Raw genomic sequence first — 17,406 nt, 5'->3', positions numbered from 1 at the left:
CCCGCAGGTACTCATTTATTGGATACAGGTACACATACGTTGGATCTGACTGTCTGATCTCTGTTTTCAATCTCTAACATGTCACCAAGAGAGCTGTGAACTAACCAGTGGGAAGCTCACATAAAAATATCAAACCCAGGATTAATTGTGATCCAAGTTTAGACTTTTATCTATTTGACAAGTAGTCGGCACATGAAAATTTGGTTGGAAAAACAGTTTGGAATTAATATACACACTTTTACACTATCATATCTTTGATTCCTGTACAAATGAAGTTAGAGCAAAAGAATTTTAACAAATACCCATCCCTATTCACAACAAATCAGGGGGAATGCCAAACCTTGTAGACCTTCTTTACCACATCAAAAAAAGCAGTACTGGACTTGAGTCCAACCTGGTTTTCCTTGCTAGGTTATTTTTAGGATTCTTGTGTTTTGTGGCTTTTACACTGAATTCTGGTGTAAAATGGAGATGATTAGCAGAACAGGAGGTGATTACAATGCAACTTCCTGACAGGAACTCAGCACCTCTTAGGTTAAAGCCGTACCTGCAGCAGTTATATCTCAGTGAGTACTTTTTTGTATGGAGTGGAAGTTCCTTATGCAGCTCCCAACATTACCATCTCCTCGTTTTTCTTCAGGTTTGAGCTACGGCATCCCTGTGGACTGGATGGACTCAACACAAGAGGAGGTGGCCTTTTGGCAGGAGATGATGTCTGCTACCAATGAATGGATTGAGGGGTTGCTGCCACTACGCTCGTTGGCAGGGAGGAAAAAACTGAAATAACCAACTATATGTTCTAGAGCAGGGCTGAATGTGTTTGTTAGATATAAGAAACTTCCTACCCTGAGGTGATAGAGACCATGGGGCTGGCAATCGTAAGGTTAGTAAGGCAGTTCATGGGCAGCACTTTGGAGATGTTAAATGTTAACTATTTGTTCCCTGATGGCGGACCTGGAAAGTGCCAAACTGATGCTATACTTGATTTTGAACAAGAAGAAATGTTACCTTTTTATTTAATGAGTGTATTTGAATCCATTAAGCACTGGCAACATCAGCAGGAAAGAGGAAATCCAGATATTTATTTATTTTTTTACTCTTTCTTGTACTGTTGTTTGTTTTTTTTTTAATCCATGCAGAGATGTAGTTGTACTGAAGCTTCGCTATGGTGTTACTCATATTTACCTGCAAGTGGTACACTTTGTACTTCATGTAGAATTGTTCCAAGTCACCAGGCAGCACAGTCTGAGAATGAGAGCTTTGCATTTGTCACTGGTGGCAACACATCTGTACCATGAAAGAAATTGAGATCCGGGGTGAATCTAAAGAAAGAGAGGACTGTTTGAAGCAGAAAATGAAGCAATCCAAGGACAATAACAACCAGGAATTCAGTATGTTAAATCCTTTCTGCTTTAATACAAAAGAGAAGAGAGATGGTCCTGCAGCTAGTAGGATTTTGTGATCAAGAGCTGCTTTCCTAGCTTTCCCACAGGCTTCCTCAGTGACCTCAGGCAAGTTACTCTATTAAAACACAGATTCAGTGCAATATAAATTGAAGTGCTTGCCTAACTGTAAAATAACATTACATTGCTAATGGACCTAATAGCATCTTTGAAATGCCTTGCGTGCAAAACATTTCAACATAAAATAATGATGTAGGGAACAGTCTCATGTTAGCCTGGCATGATGGGTCAGGAAAAATGGTCAGAACTGCAGTGGAATGCAGGAAATCCTGGGAGAGGTAAGCAGGGAGTGAACAAATGCCCAGGGAAGCTTGGCAGAGCTGAGACCTAGGGTGACCACCTGCCTCCATGTGTCCTGCTCCCCTCCTTGTCTGCCTCTCTCCTGATGCCTGTCAGGTAGTTGTTCAGAGCTGGAGCAACCTTCTTGCCAGTAATTGCAAGAGCTTTGTGTCTGGCACACGTTAACAGTGGTAGAGTGATGTTATGAATGCATTTTGAAATGTAGCTCTGTAATTTGGACTTTGGATGTACATATTGTGATTAAATAGAATGTTTTTCTTTAGTCATCAGCTGGTCTCCTTGTGCCTGTCTTTAGCATGGTCTGAGTAATGAAATCGCAAGCAAAAGAAGTGTTATATTTTATCATGTCAGAATGACCCTTTTTTGCCCAAGGGTAAGTGAAATGTTGTGGAGAAATATATATATTTTTGTAGTTGTCCCACCTTAGATTTTGGTTCTGTGAATATTTTGATTTTCTTTAATGTGCTGATTTAATTTTTTAACTCAAACAGCACTAATATGCAGCTGAGCAAAACTGGTTCTAAATAAATGAAAGAAAACTTTTATGATTAAAATAACAAGAGTTTTTCATGAAATGAGGACATCTGGAGATAATCAACAGCTGTCATGGCAAACAACAAAGATTATGTTTTTGCAATTGGAGGAAGATAATACTTGAAAATGTATCAGTTATGGTACTGAAAGCATGAAGAGAAAGTCCATAGGGCAGCAGAATTAATTAATGACTAACCTAATGAAGACTTGATCTATATAGCATGACAACCCAAAGGCACTTTATATGGGTTCTAGCCTGGCGTCACTTGTTCACCAACGTTTGCTCTTTTAGTACCTCCATGGGATAAAATAGCAACGTGCAAATATTTATGCATACATCTAAGATAACTTCCACAAAGAGGCCTGCTTCTTGGTGGCTGGTTGCAATGAGTTACCTGCAGGGCTGCTGCTCTCACCTCAAATGTTTCCTTATCCCACAGTGTTCCTCCCAGGGGGATTTCTGCTGTACCTGCAGGTGTGGATGGTGCTGCAGGAGCCTTCAGCCCAGGCAGCCCAGCTCTTCCTCCAGAGGGTTTGTCTGACTGCTTTCCATGGCGAGCACAGAGCCATCCCTCCTGTTCCTCCTCATGTCCAGAGCCTGGGACGAGGACTGCTGTTACACAACTAGAGCTGGAAGTGTTTGTTCGGTCTTTCAATGGTCAAATTAATGTCTTTTTCACCAGTGGTGCCAATAACGGGGATAAAGGGTGACAGTGGCCCAGCTTCATGCCGGAGTGGTGGCTGCTATGGACTTGGCCCAGGATTTTGTGAGCAGGCTGTTTCTGTATTCAGACTTCTTTGAGGATTTTTGTTAATCTTTCAGTAGCTTGTTTATTTAAATTAAGCCCTGATTAACTTAAGGAGCTTTCTTTGGCATTTAATGGTTTATCAGAGTAAAAGATTACGCTGCCAAACCACATATGCATTTGCAACACAGCTGTATGTGAGGCAGTAAAATTTGCCATGTCTTATCTGTTTCACTTACTATGCAGAAAGCACTTTATCTGGGGGAAAAAACCCCACAAAACTAAAGCACTTTTATTGTCAATGACACATGGAGGAGTGGAGGAGCTTGTGAGTATAAGGTTAATGCCTGTTTGCCTGTGGCTTACGATGCTGACATTTGTTGTCTGTGCCTGCTACATATGTAAACTCAGAGCCATCGGCTTATGATAACGTGAGTTTAATAGTAATTGATAAAAAAAAAAGTTGAAATATTTCTGACTGTATTTACTAGCTCATTGTAGGGCGGGTTAAGCAGAGTTCTATAAAAAGATAGATGAAAGTATAAGACTCAATGCATGTAGTAAATGTGTTTTAAAACTCATTGCTATGACTACAAGCAGGCAAGTACCAGTGCTGCATGTTCCAGCAGGATCTGTGCCCATGCAGCTCATGGGGCTGAGTCCTGTGCTCACTGATCCTTGCTGGGTGCAGAGGTAACCCCGGGGGCTGGGCAGGCTGATGTGTTGCAGGGTGGTACCTTCAGGCACAACCTGCATAAAATAAAAGAAAAATATCAGTGTTTGCAATTGAGCTGGGCAGCTACTTTCTATGAATGGTCTGCATTTGAGAGTAAATGTGCTTCTTTTGAGTTTATGCCTTATCTATGTAACTTTTTCTTTGAAATCTTGCAAGAAGAGAAGAGAAGGCAAGATTCTGAAAAGCATTTCTTCCTCTTCATGCACATCTAATCTGTGGCCTGTATGTATTCAAAACTTTCATGCCACAGGTATCAAACTATCAAAAATAATTTGGAAACTAACTAAAGAAAAAAATAACTGCTGAATCTTGAACAACATCCAGCCAATGAGTGTCTTAGAGGAGATGGAAAACAAGTGGTTGAGTTAATTATCCATTACTAATATTTGCTCAGCTCTATCCTTCACAAAGACAGGGGGAAAAAATGAAATACTGTGATGATTCAGGGAGTAAATTATACTGCCTGAATAAACCCATGTAGTAACATCTATTTAAATGAGATTTACTGTATTTTTGAAGGCTTGTCAAATTGACTCAAAAATTTATCAAATAGAAAACCCGAATAAAGAATCACACTTCCATTCCTGGTAACTGAGAGTGTGTGTATTCAGCACAAAGTCGGTTGGTTAGTATGTATTATTTGGCCATTTTGTACTTGTATGGCTTCCATAGATTAATATTTTTTTTATTCAGCTGCCTGTTTTCCACCCGTCGGGTGTCGTCATGGTTGTCTGCTGTTATTGTTCCAACAGATGCCTGGGAGAAGTCCCTCGCTGTGTTGCCACAGAGGTTGTCAGAAGACATTGGGATTGCAAGGATGCCGTAAGGTATGTGTTACTGGAGCTGCTCACTCAGCAGCACTGCTCTGCACAAGATATTACTGATGCGTAGAAATCTCCCAGAATAGAGATCTCTTCCCATGGGATCAGCCTGGAGGATCAGCCACTTGTCTCTAAGGAGTGTGCTCTATGTAGAGGCATCTTGTACCTGCAGCTCTGCCGTGAGGAACAGGGTATCATCGAGGGGCTGGCTGAAGTCCCTGGGGCCACGAGGGCGCTCTGAGTGTGGTTTGGTATTGCAGGGCAGCTCTTGGTCTGCAGTGAGCAGCAGAGGGCACATATGTGGTGAGGTTCAAGCAAAAGTGGGTGGCTTAGGGGAGCCTTTTCCCACTTTTGGAGTGCTTATCAGCTTCTCCCACCCTTCTGAATGTGCCAGTGTTTGGAGGGTGCTGGATCAGTTCAGAGCAGCACAAAACTGAGCGCCAGCCTCCAGGAGGGCTGTGGAGAGAACTCACTGTTAATGGTTTGCTTCTGAGGGAGGCATAAGCATGGTGGAGAGCTGGAAACGTCTCCCCCAGGAGGCCTGGAGGATTCGGGAACCCTACACCAAGCTCCCTTTTGTTTTACATTAATTTTCCATTCATTTGGGCTGAAATTCCTCATGTCTGATAGCAAAATGTGAATGAAGCTAGGTGAAGCTGTCAGCAGGCAGTGGCATCCTAGGAAGAGTGGGAGCAGAGGCCCAGCCTGCAAGGTTTGCTGGTCATACCAGGTTGGTGCTGGAGTGTTCTGGGTTGCAGTCCTGCTGTGAACAGCCTGCTGGTGGCGGCTCATTCATTTCCTTGCAAACCACTTAAGCAGGTGTTTGCTTAAGCAGAAAGATGCTTGCATTTTAAAATTCTGTAACATCTTATTGTACTTGTCTTTGGGCTGTGCACCTAAGTCTGCTACAGCAGCCCTGCTTTGTTGGATTGTCCTAGGAGGAAAGGAGGGAGACCTGAGGATGACAGCAGTTCTGCTGCTTAGCTTCCAGATTTTTTTCCAGGGCTGCATTAAGGATTAGGAATTACTTGGTGCTCTGTATTACATGAAGCGCAAAACATACAGTGCCATGCAACCAGTCCCACTGCCTGCAGCCTGAAGACCCCCACAATTAGCTTACAGCAAGAACTACAGTTTCTGATAAAGGCTTGTGTTCAGAGGCATAGAACAAAGTGAACAGAAGTATATTTTGTTTTTTCTTGCTCTGCAAACCTGCCTGTGCTGCGATAGACTATAAACATGAGATGCTACTGATAGCAGCAGAAAACAGATTTCATGCATCCAGCAACCTTTAATGCCATCCTTCTGGCTTGCAAACAGTCCAAAGCAGCTCTTGAGCTGCAAGCTCAAGTTCTGGGCTCAGAGGGGAAGCTTAGGAGCTGCTTTCTGGCAGTGTAAGTAGTTCAGACACCTACTCTGTAGGAAGAAAAATCACAATAACCTCTTCTCTCCTCCTCTCTCTCCCACTCACCATTACTAATTTATCCTGATTGTAATGGCTTCTATTTGCTCTAAGCAGATCCTGTTCCCTTCCTAAGAAAACCTGAACAGCTACAGGGACATAATATTCCCAGTGGAGGATCTGTTCTTAGGTTCAGGCAGACTCGGGCAGACGTAATGATGGGAGCCCCCCTTTTCCAATCAGCCAACCCACGGCCATTTTAATGTGATTGTAATCTGAGATAAGACACCTGGTGCTGCATCGGGAGAAACCCATCCCATGGTATTGAGCTGTCTTTTAATTTATTGTCACAGGGAAACGTTTTGCAAATATTTTACGTCTCTGCAGGAACCCAGCCACCACTCTTTGCACAAGCTGGTGTGGCTGGAGGCCATCCCATGTGTGTGCTGTGTGGCACCAGAGCAGCCCTCCCACTTGCAGGGGTGCAGGAACAAGCTTATCCTCTGTGCACTCCCACCCATGGGGTTCAGATTTTCATTTCCCTGTCCATTCCGGTTGCAGAACAAATGCTAACACTGCCCTGGAGCACTGCTAGTGACCTCTCTGGTTACTTCTGAGTGATGGTCTGTTTCAGCCTGTGCCTGCTCTGCTGCTTCTGATGTGATCCCAGTGTGACACCGGGGGACCTCTGCAAGGTGCCACCTTGTAGCCCCAGCCAGAACCCAGGGTGGGACAGAAGCTTCCCCACATGTCTCCTGGTGGTCAGCCCTGCCTCTGCTTTCCCCAGGCTACTGCTGTTGGAGTTAGGGCTGTCACTTTGTCACAAAGTCCTAAATCACACTCCCAGTGCTTGCTGTCAACATGGCTGTCAGTTCCTAAGCACCACGTGGTACCCTTGGCTTTACACTCATGTGCACTGCCCTGACTAACTGTGAACATCATGTAAATAATAAACATTAAATCACTCAGTGCCTCCCCTCTGCCCTCAATTTACAGAGGTGTGCAGCAGCCAGCAGGTCAGGAGGGCAACATGTCACTGCCAATATGGCTCAATATCTCGGTGTCACACCTCTTAGGCATGCCTAATTTAACAAGGATGCTTTTTAACAGAGAACTAGCTAATCACGCTTGCTACCTGTGGTGGGCCAGCCCCCTTCTCATCTCCCATCACCCCAGTGTGTGGCCATGACTCTTCTGGAAGCTCCCAGTCTGACCAGTTTGGTGGTACGCACTTCTATGGTTCCCTTGGGCAGGTCGCTGCATTGTGGCCAGGTGACACAACCCCGAGGGCTAGGGGACATCTGGCTGTGGGTTTGGGCATGTGTGAAATGGGTGCCAGGATGGGTGCCAGCAGAGCTGTACTGTGAGGGGTAGCACACAGTCATTTTTGTAGTCCTGGAAACCAAAAGGACACTAAAATTGTATGGTGTAGTGGAAATGCTGTCATAGCCTGAAATGGTGATTGAGCACCTGGTGGGAAGGCAGGGCCAACCCGAGGGAGCTCAGATCCATGCAGTGCACCTGAGTGATCAGAAGGGGTGGAGCCAGGATCAATCCCTTTCCCAGACCTCATTTAAGGGTTGGCAGGGGAGGTGAGAGTATCTCACTGGAGATCCCTGCCTCCCAGAGGAATTCCAAAGGTAAGCATCCATGATTCCATTCACTGTATCTGTGGCTGCTGCCTTTTGGCTTGTTCTCATTTGCTGTAGCCTAAGGTTGTGCCACCCTGCTACTATTGCTGTCCTTTCCATTACACGTTGTGCATGCAGTGCTGAGGCACTCTGCTCCTTCTAGCGTTGCCATGGCCTGGAGACAGCTCCAACCTATGGCTGGCAGCCAAGGGATGCAGAGGGAGGAGTTCTGGAGGAAGACTGAAGTGTAAGTGAAGAGTGAAATGTTTGGAGGTAGGAGCTGTGAGTGGTGCTGTGGGAGGATCTGGTTTGAACCATCCAGCCTGGTTTAGCTGTCTCTTGGTGCTCCTGCCTGTGACACAGGGCTACAGTGAGGCGGGCACCCAGCAGGAACCTGGTCTAGCCACCAAACCTGCTTCTGCATCAACTCCAGGTTACTCTCAGACACCAGATTTTTCATTTCTGCAACAGTATCAGCACAGCACAAAGGCTCCCCCAGGACTCCATTTTCTCCTACCTTCTCAGTAATTATCTCAATTAATATGATGGACATCCAGTCACACAGCATGCATCCACCTATACGGGTGTGTTAGAGGGGATGAAAACACTGCACCCAGACCTGCAACGGAGGGAGTGGTGAGGCCGAGGGTGAGGAGGAGCGAGGCAGGGCTCAGAGAAACCAAAGTTGTTGTGGGCTGAGATTCATGGGCATCACATATCAGAAACGACACGGCTCAGCTCCACACAGCAGTGCCGGCTGTGAGTCACTGGTAACGTTCTGGTAACTCAGATTTATAGGTTTAATATTTGTCTGTGGCTGTGTAGATTGCTTCATCGGTTTTCTTCCCCGTCCCGAGGTACTGTAAAATAGGATCTTTGAGTTTGTTGGTTTTTAATAAATGTGCTCCATTTCAAAGGATATTGAAAACTTTCCCTGCCGTTTGTTACTGAGGCACGAGCTGTGCCGTCCTGTCCTGTTTGCAGGCTGGTTACCCAGCTGGTGCTGAGGGTCGGCTGAACGTCACTGTCACCGTGAGCGCACGGATCTCAGCGGTGCTCATGCAGCCTCTTTGTAAACTTAAAAAAAAAAAAAAAACTTTTTAAAATTTGACTTAACAGGCTCTTTAGCCAAGTTTTTTAAGAATTCAGCGATCCTTTTCTCTTCCCGTCAGCCAAGCCCTGCTCAGGGGGTGCCGACCAAGCCGAAGCTCGGGCACCCGCTGCCCGCTTTGCTCTGCGCGGACTGCGGCGCGGGCACGGCCTGCGCGGCCCGGGGAGAGCGAGAAAAGACGGAGCTGCCGGGCTGGCGGCCAGCAGCCTCAGCCCCGCGCCGTCCTCCCCCGGGCTCTCCCCGCGCGCCCCCCGCCCTCCCTCGGTCCCGCCCCGCCCCGCCCCGCTCGGCTCCGGCGGCGGTTCGGGGGTGGCGGCTCCTCCCGGCAGTGCGGTAGAGCGCGGCCGCCATTGCATCGCGGCTCGGCCGGGCCTCCGCCCGCGGCCCGGGAGGACGGGGGGCGGCGCGGCCACCCGCGGGCGGCTCCGAGGCGGACGGAGCGCGGCCGGCCCCGCGCCGAGCGGCGCTGAGCGCTGCCCCCTGCGGGCCGGGCATGGGCGGGCGCTGAGCGGGCGGCATGGAGGCCATCTGGCTCTACCAGTTCCGCCTCATCGTTATCGGCGACTCCACCGTGGGCAAGTCCTGCCTCATCCGCCGCTTCACCGAGGGCCGCTTCGCGCAGATCTCCGACCCCACGGTGGGCGTGGATTTCTTCTCCAGGCTGGTGGAGATCGAGCCGGGCAAGAGGATCAAGCTGCAGATCTGGGACACGGCGGGGCAGGAGCGGTTCCGGTAGGGCTGCGGGCACAAAGGGCGGCCGCCGGGCCGTTTGTTTACGCCCGTGCGGTTGTGCGGGGCCGGACCGGGGCGCGGCCCGCGGGCTGAGGATGCGGGGCTCCGGCGGCGCGCGGGGCGATGCGGGACGCGGGTCTGCAGCTGCGCCCGCAGGGCAGGGCGATGCGGGGCTCCGGTTTGGGGGCGGGGTTGTGAGAGCGGGCCCCCGGCCCCGGCTGATTGCGATCCCGTTTTCCGCCCGTCTTTGACCCGCTTTCCTCCTGCTCCCTCCGGAAGCGCTTTCCTTTCTCTGCGTCTCCGCACGGCGTCGCGGAGCCGCGCTGCCGTAACGCTTCCATTCACACATCGATGAACGCTTCTCCCCCCCGCTCCCCCCCGCCTCCCTTCCCGGCCGTAGCGCTGACCCCAGGCCCGCGTGGCCGCGCTCGGTCCTTGCACGCGGACGGGCTTTTTGCCGAGGCCGGGAGCCGCCGCTTCATTCCGCGGCTCGGAGACGAGGCACCGGAGCGCTCGGTTGCGTCAGATTCCAAAGCGCGGCTGTGTGCGATCCCGCGCTGGCACCGCTGTGTGAGGAGGGGAAGCTGTCGGACGCCTCTGGTTTCCCATCTTTAAAATGGGGGGGAAATCCGGGGCCCCCGGGGCTGCTTGCCCTTCTTGTTGGTGCCTGAACCTGCATGTAGACGCGGTGACGGGCGACCTTCAGCACAAGGGCAGCGGCAGCAGTGCGAGGGGCGGGAGGGTCACTGGCATAGGAACACGTCCTGCCACTTGGCACTGGCCTTGCCCAAGTGCAGACTCCTATTCCCAATAGGAAAAGGTAGAGGGAAGCAAGCGAGCCCGGCTGCCTTTATGGTGTACTGTCTGCTGTGACGAAAGTCTGTTGTGCATTTATCCCTGTCAAATCCCAGTTAACCCTGTGATGTGTTGTGCCCCATGAACCAGCAGCTCCTAGGCTTCCCCTGCAGGCTGTTCTTGGTAAAAGGCAAAATACTGCTAGCGCTGGGGGAAGCTGAAGTTGTGGGTGCAGGCAAGAAGCACAGCAGTGCACGTGCTCTGCAGAACCATTGCACTTGTTTGTCACAGTGCAAGGAATTTCTTAACAAGGAATTTCTTAGGAAGGAACTCCGGTATTTCATGCAGTTCTCCGTTTTGAGCATTTGCAGCTGCTTTGCAGTTAAGTTAACAGCTGTCCCACGAGGAGGAAAGCATTGCCATTGCCTTGAAAACGCTGTGATGGTATCTGCTGGTCTGCATCTGTGCTGCAGTTTTGCTCTTCCTGACTGTTGTTGTGAGTTGTCTCCCTCTCCATCAATGGGAAGCTATTCCTGTGCAGTCAGGGCTTAAACTACAGTTAAGCACGTGCCTCTGTTTTGTCATCTCAGCCCCAAAATGGTGCTCTTTGGGTCAGCGTTGAGGCTGTTTTGGAGTTGTAGAACAGTGGGGTTCCGTTCTTCCTGGATCCAGCAGGTTGTGCCCTTCTCAGGTTGCTCAAATACTCCAGTTTCTTGCCTGAAACGTGACGTCGTGTAATGCTAACAAAAGCAAAAGTGTGTGCAGCCCTCCCTGGCTGGGAATGTGTGCCAGCACCTACAGAAGAGCTGTTCCCTTCCGGTGAGAGGTGGGCGGTGAGGACCCCAGGGAGGGGGAGAGGTCCTGCACAGAGGTGGTGCCTTTGTGTTCAAACTTGGTCAGAGTGGGTGTGAGTCGCAGCACTCACTGCTCTGCTGTGGTGAGGGGAGGGACATGAAGAGCTGGGCAGGGATCTCGTGGGGAATTGGGCAGCGAGGCGCAGAGTGAAGGCAGCGTAGCATGCTTCCTGCAGATCAGGAAGGAGATGTCTGTGAAAAGGCACCCAGACCTTCACCTGGTTTTGCCTCAGTGCAGCGCTCTGTTCGGATCCTGTCATGTCTCTCAGAAGTACCTGAGGCACTGCTGATGCTGGCAGGAGCAGCCAGGGCGAGTGTGCTGGCATGCAGGAGAAGCAGAAGTGCCTGTGACAGCACGGGGGTGAATTCAGAGTGCCAGTGTCTGCCTGCAGCTGGCCAGAGAGCAAACGGCAGAGCTGACTCCCTTGTTCCCAAATGTGCAGAGCTGTTCTTGTCCCTGGGCCAGATAACTCGAGAGGAAAAGTTAGCCAAGCCAACTCTTTTTTTTTTTTCCTTCCTTCCTTCCTTCCTTCCTTTTTTTTTTTTTTTTTTTTCCCTCTGTTCTGGCTTTCTTCAGTTGGATTCTCACCTATCTTTGCATGACTTTTGATACAGCAAATCTTGAGAATGCCAGTGAATCATTTCTGGGGGTAGCTCTGCAGGATCAGCACACTGCAGGGCAGAATAACCTCTAACAACAGACTTGCATGGTGGTGGAAGAGTTGTCCCAAGGTAGAAATAGTGGTGCTTATATTTTCCCAGAAGAAGTTCAGGCCCCTGTGTAAGTTCCTCCAGGGACTGAAATCGATGAGTGCTTCTGGATTTAGAACTAATCCATGACTTTGCAGAAACAGTACAGTTTTACAGCTTCTTGTTTTTTCCATATGTAGTAGCTGTTGGACTATAGCTCTGCTCAGCTTTGTGTTCTCTGTAGACCTTTGTTGGCTCATTTCATGTGCTGCTCTAGGCTGCCTCAGACTGTGGAGAATGCCTTCCATTTCTCAACCTGAGGGTCTGTGGGACCTTTTGGGGTCTTTGTAGACCTGGTGGCCTCCCTCTGCCTTTTATGTATCCGCCAGGAGGTGTTTGGCTCTAGATAAATCCTTTAAGCTGTTACAATGCTTCTAAACAGTGGGGCAGCCAAACCAGTTCAGAGTACTGACTTGGTGTGGTGGGGGCTCATTAGACTAATGGCAAAGAGAAATCTGATAGAGAAGCCAGAAATGGTGGTGGAGTTATAGCAAATCCATGAGGCAGTTACCCAGGGATGAAGTTTTAAGCCAAGATTAGTTGTCTTTGTGAATGACAAGATGTGCAGAGCACAAGTCAAAGCAGTGAGATGTGACTGAGTGGTGTCCTCTGTCCTGTATTCTGCAGGATAGACAGGATAGCAGAAGTGCTGCCTTTTAAAGCAGAAGCTTAGGTACAGAAGTGCTACACTGTGATTAAGAAAAGAGAATCAAAAGAAACTAGCAGGAAAAAAAAAAAGTGAATCTTGCTCTGCCCTTCCTCCCAAATAGCAGTGACTTACATGTTTGCTATGGATCATTTTCTTCCAGGTCCATCACCAGAGCCTACTACAGGAACTCGGTTGGTGGACTCCTCCTCTTTGACATTACAAACCGCAGGTCCTTCCAGAACGTCCACGAGTGGCTAGAAGAGACCAAGGTGCACGTCCAGCCCTACCAGATCGTCTTTGTTTTGGTGGGTCACAAGTGTGACCTCGACACACAGCGGCAAGTCACCAGGCACGAGGCTGAGAAACTGGCTGCTGCATATGGTATGAAGTACATTGAGACCTCTGCTCGGGATGCCATTAACGTGGAGAAGGCCTTCACTGATCTGACTCGAGATATATACGAGCTTGTTAAAAGGGGGGAAATTTCGATCCAGGAGGGATGGGAAGGGGTAAAGAGTGGGTTTGTCCCAAATGTAGTGCACTCTTCAGAAGAAGTGGTGAAATCAGATAGGAGGTGCTTGTGCTGAGCTCTTCTAGTGAGAGAAGTGGTGATGAACTCTACTAACCAAACGTACTTTACTAAGTGAACTCAGTGTGCCAGAAGGGAGAGCAACTCTCCTGTTGTGAACAGCCTCCCACAGTTTTTTGGATACGAGAACAGACCCAGGGAATAAATGTTCTGTTCCATACAACTTTTCAGAACTGGAGGCTACAAACCTAACAGAGTGAGTGAGGGTGCATGTAGATTTTGTAATGAGACAGCAAGCAGAAGTGAGGGACAGCAGAAGGGGGCAGAGCACACAATTAGATCTGAATGGGCCAGCATGTGCCACAGTGCTGTACGTGTCCTGCTTTAAGTAAATCTATAGCGCCATGCTGGGTGCTGAAGCCACGGTATGGATAGTGCTGTAGTATGAGAAGCAGCAGAGAGAAAGATGACATCTTAGTTTGCATCAGCTGTTTACTACCAAAAGGTGTAAAGGCAGCATGGGTACCATTCCTTCCTAAGGCCAGTGGCATAGGAAACGTTTACTGATGTGGTATGCATACTTCTGAATTTTTTTTCTTACATTCTTGAGCCTAGTTCAATTGTAGAGTACTCTGTGGCATTTAAAGAGGAAAATAGTGGTTATTTCTTTGGTAATTACAATTCAAATGATTTCCCCTAGTGTTTTTCATGCTGTAAACTGGGATTCTAAGGAGCAACGCCTGCTGCATTAGTAATTATTCAGTACATTTTTAAACTATTTACTGCCTCAATGTGTACCTCAATGTACCCTCAGTTCAGGGCTTTCCAGTATAATTAAGTGATCGGGAGCATAAAGAGAAAAACTTGTGCTCATCTGCTGTATCTTGAGGCTGGAATGTGGCACCCAGGTGGGTCACACCAACATTTGTCTGCTAACAGCACTGTGCTGATGTTTCGGGTGCCTTGTCAGCTGGGGCCACAAGGAAGAATGGAACGAAGTTGGGCAGGGCAGGGGAAACTTGAAAAGCTGAACTAAGGTGCATCCACAAGGTGAGATTTGCTTTTAAAGAAGTTGAATAGCATGGAAAGCAATGGCTTCCATCACTACTTTCTGCTGTTAAAGTGTCATTTTCTTTCTTGGCATCTGTGGAAGAAGAGAACTAGAACTGAGGAGGAGGAGCACAGAACAAAAGTGTGTGAGCAAGAGGAAAAGGAAAGCCCCAAGACAAGCTCAAGAGTAAAGTTTGTTTTCCTCCTTGTTTTAATTTGACAAGAGGTGATCCACATCAGGTTGGTCATTGCGGGTGGAAGCAGTTGTTAAAAAGGCTGTACGTGGGTGGCCATTTTCTGGGCATGCTTTGTTTCCTCTAAGTTTCAACCAGCTTTACAATTGCAGCAGGGTAACCTGTAGCAAAGTTCAACCTATTTAAAACAAACAGAAACAACAGTGACCTTTTTACTTGAGTTTGCAGCTTTACAAACCAAACTAATGGGGAGGGAGTAGGTAAAACCACAGGAAGCACCTGGTGTTTGATTTTTAGGCCTCTGTGTAGAAAAAAAGATACTTGTTACAGCTTTTTTAAGCTACCTCCATCTCGGACAGTGTGAGTCTTGAGTGCTGTTGAATTCAGACTGACTCCCCCAAGCCTCTTCTCATAGTTTGCAGTACTTACGCTGGTCTGTATGAATAAAAGATTCCTGTATATAAAAAAACTCACCCTGAAGTTGGATTACATTTTCATTTGAGTACTCTTGGAACAATTTCAGTTCCTGAGCACTGCAGGGGAGCAGCAGTGTTGCAGCTGCTGGGAGGGCACTGGTAGCAAATTAGAGTGAAGGAGGGATGGCACTGGCATAGCACCTTTCAGTAAGCTGCTCGCTGCTGCAGAACCCGGCCCATCTTGGACAGGCTGTACCTGCACTGAGAACCCTGTGCTAAAGCCCGCTGAACTCCAGGCAGACTCGGTGGTGGTCAAGCTGAGTAACCTCAAGTTCAAAAAAGAAATCTCTTAAAAAATCTCTTTCTAGGTAAGTGAAGCTGGAGAAGATTGATGCAGAGCACTACAGGAGCTGGGCTACCATGGGCTCTCTACCTTCAGCTTCTGCTGACGCCAGTGGGGAGCACAAGGTTTGCTCAGACCGGGACTGCTAGTCCTGTTCTCACAAAGATGAGGGCAAACAGGTATGAAAGGGTCAGTTTTCTTATTCTTTCTTTCTTTCAAGGTCTGGCTATTCACAGGGTGTGGCTTAGGTTGCCTTGCTGACTAGCGGCTGTCCTAAGGGCAGAGCTTGAGTGCTCCATTAAAGGCAGGTAAAACTTTAAAAAAGATCAGAGTTTTAGCAAGAGTAAAATCCATGAGCCTCTGTGCAGGAAAAGCTCAGTTTTCACAAGACAGCTGCTGGTTTATTTAATGGCTTTGGACATTCCGCTTCTCTCTCACTCAGTCTTTCTGCTCCCAGAGGGAAATTCCAGGAAACGTAAATAAGCACGTATATTCAGGCCTTCAGAGTAAGTACTTGATTTACAAATACGTGTCATAATTCTGAAGAGAAACAGTACAGAAGAAAATGTATGCAGTCTTAACTACTTAGAGGTAATAAATGGTTATATTAAATGATAGATAAATCGTTATATACATCTTTTTCTAACTCCTTGCATTTTTTTAGGCAGCTTATTAAAATATAGGAAATGTAGATTCATCTGTACAAAATTTGGAATGTTTTTTCTAAGATGAAGAACTTATAGGATATGCTAAGCATTCTTTTCTAACAACTGGTTTTAACGCTTTGACTTCTGGTGCAAGAGGGATTTAGAGAAATCAAAGGTCATAACCTTCCACAGGATAAAGGTCAGGAGCTCTTTTACTCTAGGACAAAAAGAGAAACAAGAAAAGCTAACTTAAAACGATCTGCATGTTAGATTCAAATTGCTCTGAACCTCCAGAATAAAAACATAATATACACTTTCCTCGCTTTCTGTTATGCACTGTAATGAAATGTGAAAATAATGCTGTATTTAGCTGTCTGTATGTGACTGGAAATATGCTTGTACTTAGCAAAATGGTTACTATGTGATACTGTGAAATTTAAAACTTGTAAAGAGACTGTTGGTTTTTTTCCTTCTCCCCTCCTTGTTCCTTATCAGTAAGCTATCTCATACCTGTACCGCTTCTGTACAGCAGCCCTAACTGGAAATCTGGTATGGACCAGCTCAACAATAAACAGGATCTTTGCAATGGCACCTGCTGTACATTCTTCTGTAACGGCCACTGGATCACATCTGCAAAACCAGCAGGCTGGGGTGCTGAGAAAACCAGTGCAGCTGTAGAAATGTCAGCCTGCTCCTTGCAGTAGTAGCCAAAGGAGCTATAGCCCCTCCTGGAGCCTCACAGCAGGCAGCATTCGGCGCACTGCAGGACCTGTTCCAGCTCCTATGTAAGACCTTCCTGTTCTTAATCCAAGCAACAAAAATTTATCAGTAAACAACAGGGCAATACTGGATGAAGATCAGTCATATGGAAGCCAGAGTTGTCTACGGATTTTTTAGCTTTGTGCTAAGCAAACAACACAACCCTCTATTCAAAACCAAGAGTTGTGTGTTATTCCAAGGCCCGCTCTCGCTCTAACAACCTGATACATTTTGATCCTGCTGAGTGCTTGCAGTCCTAATGCTGCCTCCCCCCTCACACTAATACCAGCATTAGGTCACTGGGAGCTGCGCACAGTAGGGTTTTTTGATAGTGCATAAATGCTTAACTCATCGTTTCAGTGTGCACAACAAAGAGAAGCAATTGCTGCCTTAGGACCAGCTAGAAAAGCAGCGGTGTGGGGAAGTGCTTTAGTCTGCTGGGATCTCATTAATCCATATAGAAGAGAAAATTGCAAGAGAAATCAGGACGTTTGCAGCTGCATTTCTTGTCATTCCTGATGCTCTCAGAAAGGGAGAGAAGCACAGCTTCAACCAAGCATAGCAAGGGATAGAGATACATGCTAGTTCAGATAATGCATTGGTTTAAAATTCTCTCCTGTAGGCAAAGACACTAGGAAAAAAAACAGCACTTCCCTGCAAATAAAGGTGTGAATGAGCCCAGTCCAGGTATGTATTGTGAGCACAGCTAAGGACTTACCTCTTTTATTCCCATCCCTACAGCTCTTGCTGATTTTCAGCCACAGTGCTGTCAAATCAATTGCTTCTGTTCACACATTCAGGTGTGGTGACTCACAGCCCCCATCTCACTCACACCAGTATCCAGCTTTCCACAGCTGCTTGAACTTCTCACTCCCCTACCCCCAGTGATGAGATGGAAACATAGAATATCAGACCTCAAATACATGACTTTCCTACAAAGAAAG

At 47.6% G+C, this 17,406-nt stretch overlaps 2 protein-coding genes across 20 annotated transcripts in view; both read left to right on the top strand.

The window, feature by feature from the left end:
• Positions 1-8,555, top strand: part of LOC116229785 (synaptotagmin-like protein 2) — a 40,881-nt gene extending 32,326 nt beyond the window's left edge. For 4 of the 6 annotated variants that reach the window (XM_031594497.2, XM_090150051.1, XM_090150052.1 and 1 more), the window contains one exon: positions 641-8,555. In XM_031594497.2, coding sequence (XP_031450357.2) covers positions 641-786 — 146 coding nt within the window. In that variant the 3' untranslated portion in view covers positions 787-8,555. The remainder of the gene's footprint in view (positions 1-640) is intronic. The other 2 variants (XR_016470966.1, XR_016470965.1) reach the window with 2 other exon arrangements.
• Positions 8,556-9,056: 501 nt separating this feature from the next.
• RAB39B (RAB39B, member RAS oncogene family) lies at positions 9,057-17,397 on the top strand. Of its 14 annotated transcripts, none has more exons than XM_090150049.1 (5): positions 9,057-9,476; positions 12,685-12,905; positions 13,993-14,103; positions 14,207-14,343; positions 15,082-16,294. In XM_090150049.1, the coding sequence occupies exons 1-3, from the start codon at positions 9,262-9,264 to the stop codon at positions 14,001-14,003; spliced, it is 447 nt and encodes a 148-aa protein (XP_090006175.1). In that variant the 5' UTR covers positions 9,057-9,261; the 3' UTR covers positions 14,004-14,103; positions 14,207-14,343; positions 15,082-16,294. The 14 variants fall into 14 exon arrangements, with proteins under 14 accessions (XP_090006175.1, XP_090006173.1, XP_090006176.1 ...); XM_090150047.1 differs by having other exon boundaries at positions 14,177-14,343; XM_090150042.1 differs by adding exons at positions 17,085-17,149; positions 17,263-17,397 and having other exon boundaries at positions 9,157-9,476; positions 12,685-14,343; positions 15,082-15,235.
• Positions 17,398-17,406: the final 9 nt, after the last annotated feature.

Source organism: Phasianus colchicus, chromosome 14, assembly GCF_987193195.1.
Source record: "Phasianus colchicus chromosome 14, bPhaCol1.hap1.1, whole genome shotgun sequence".
Classification (NCBI taxonomy): Eukaryota; Metazoa; Chordata; class Aves; order Galliformes; family Phasianidae; genus Phasianus; species Phasianus colchicus.
The sequence above is the reverse complement of the archived record's forward strand: the minus strand, read 5'-3'. Positions and strand labels throughout refer to the sequence as shown.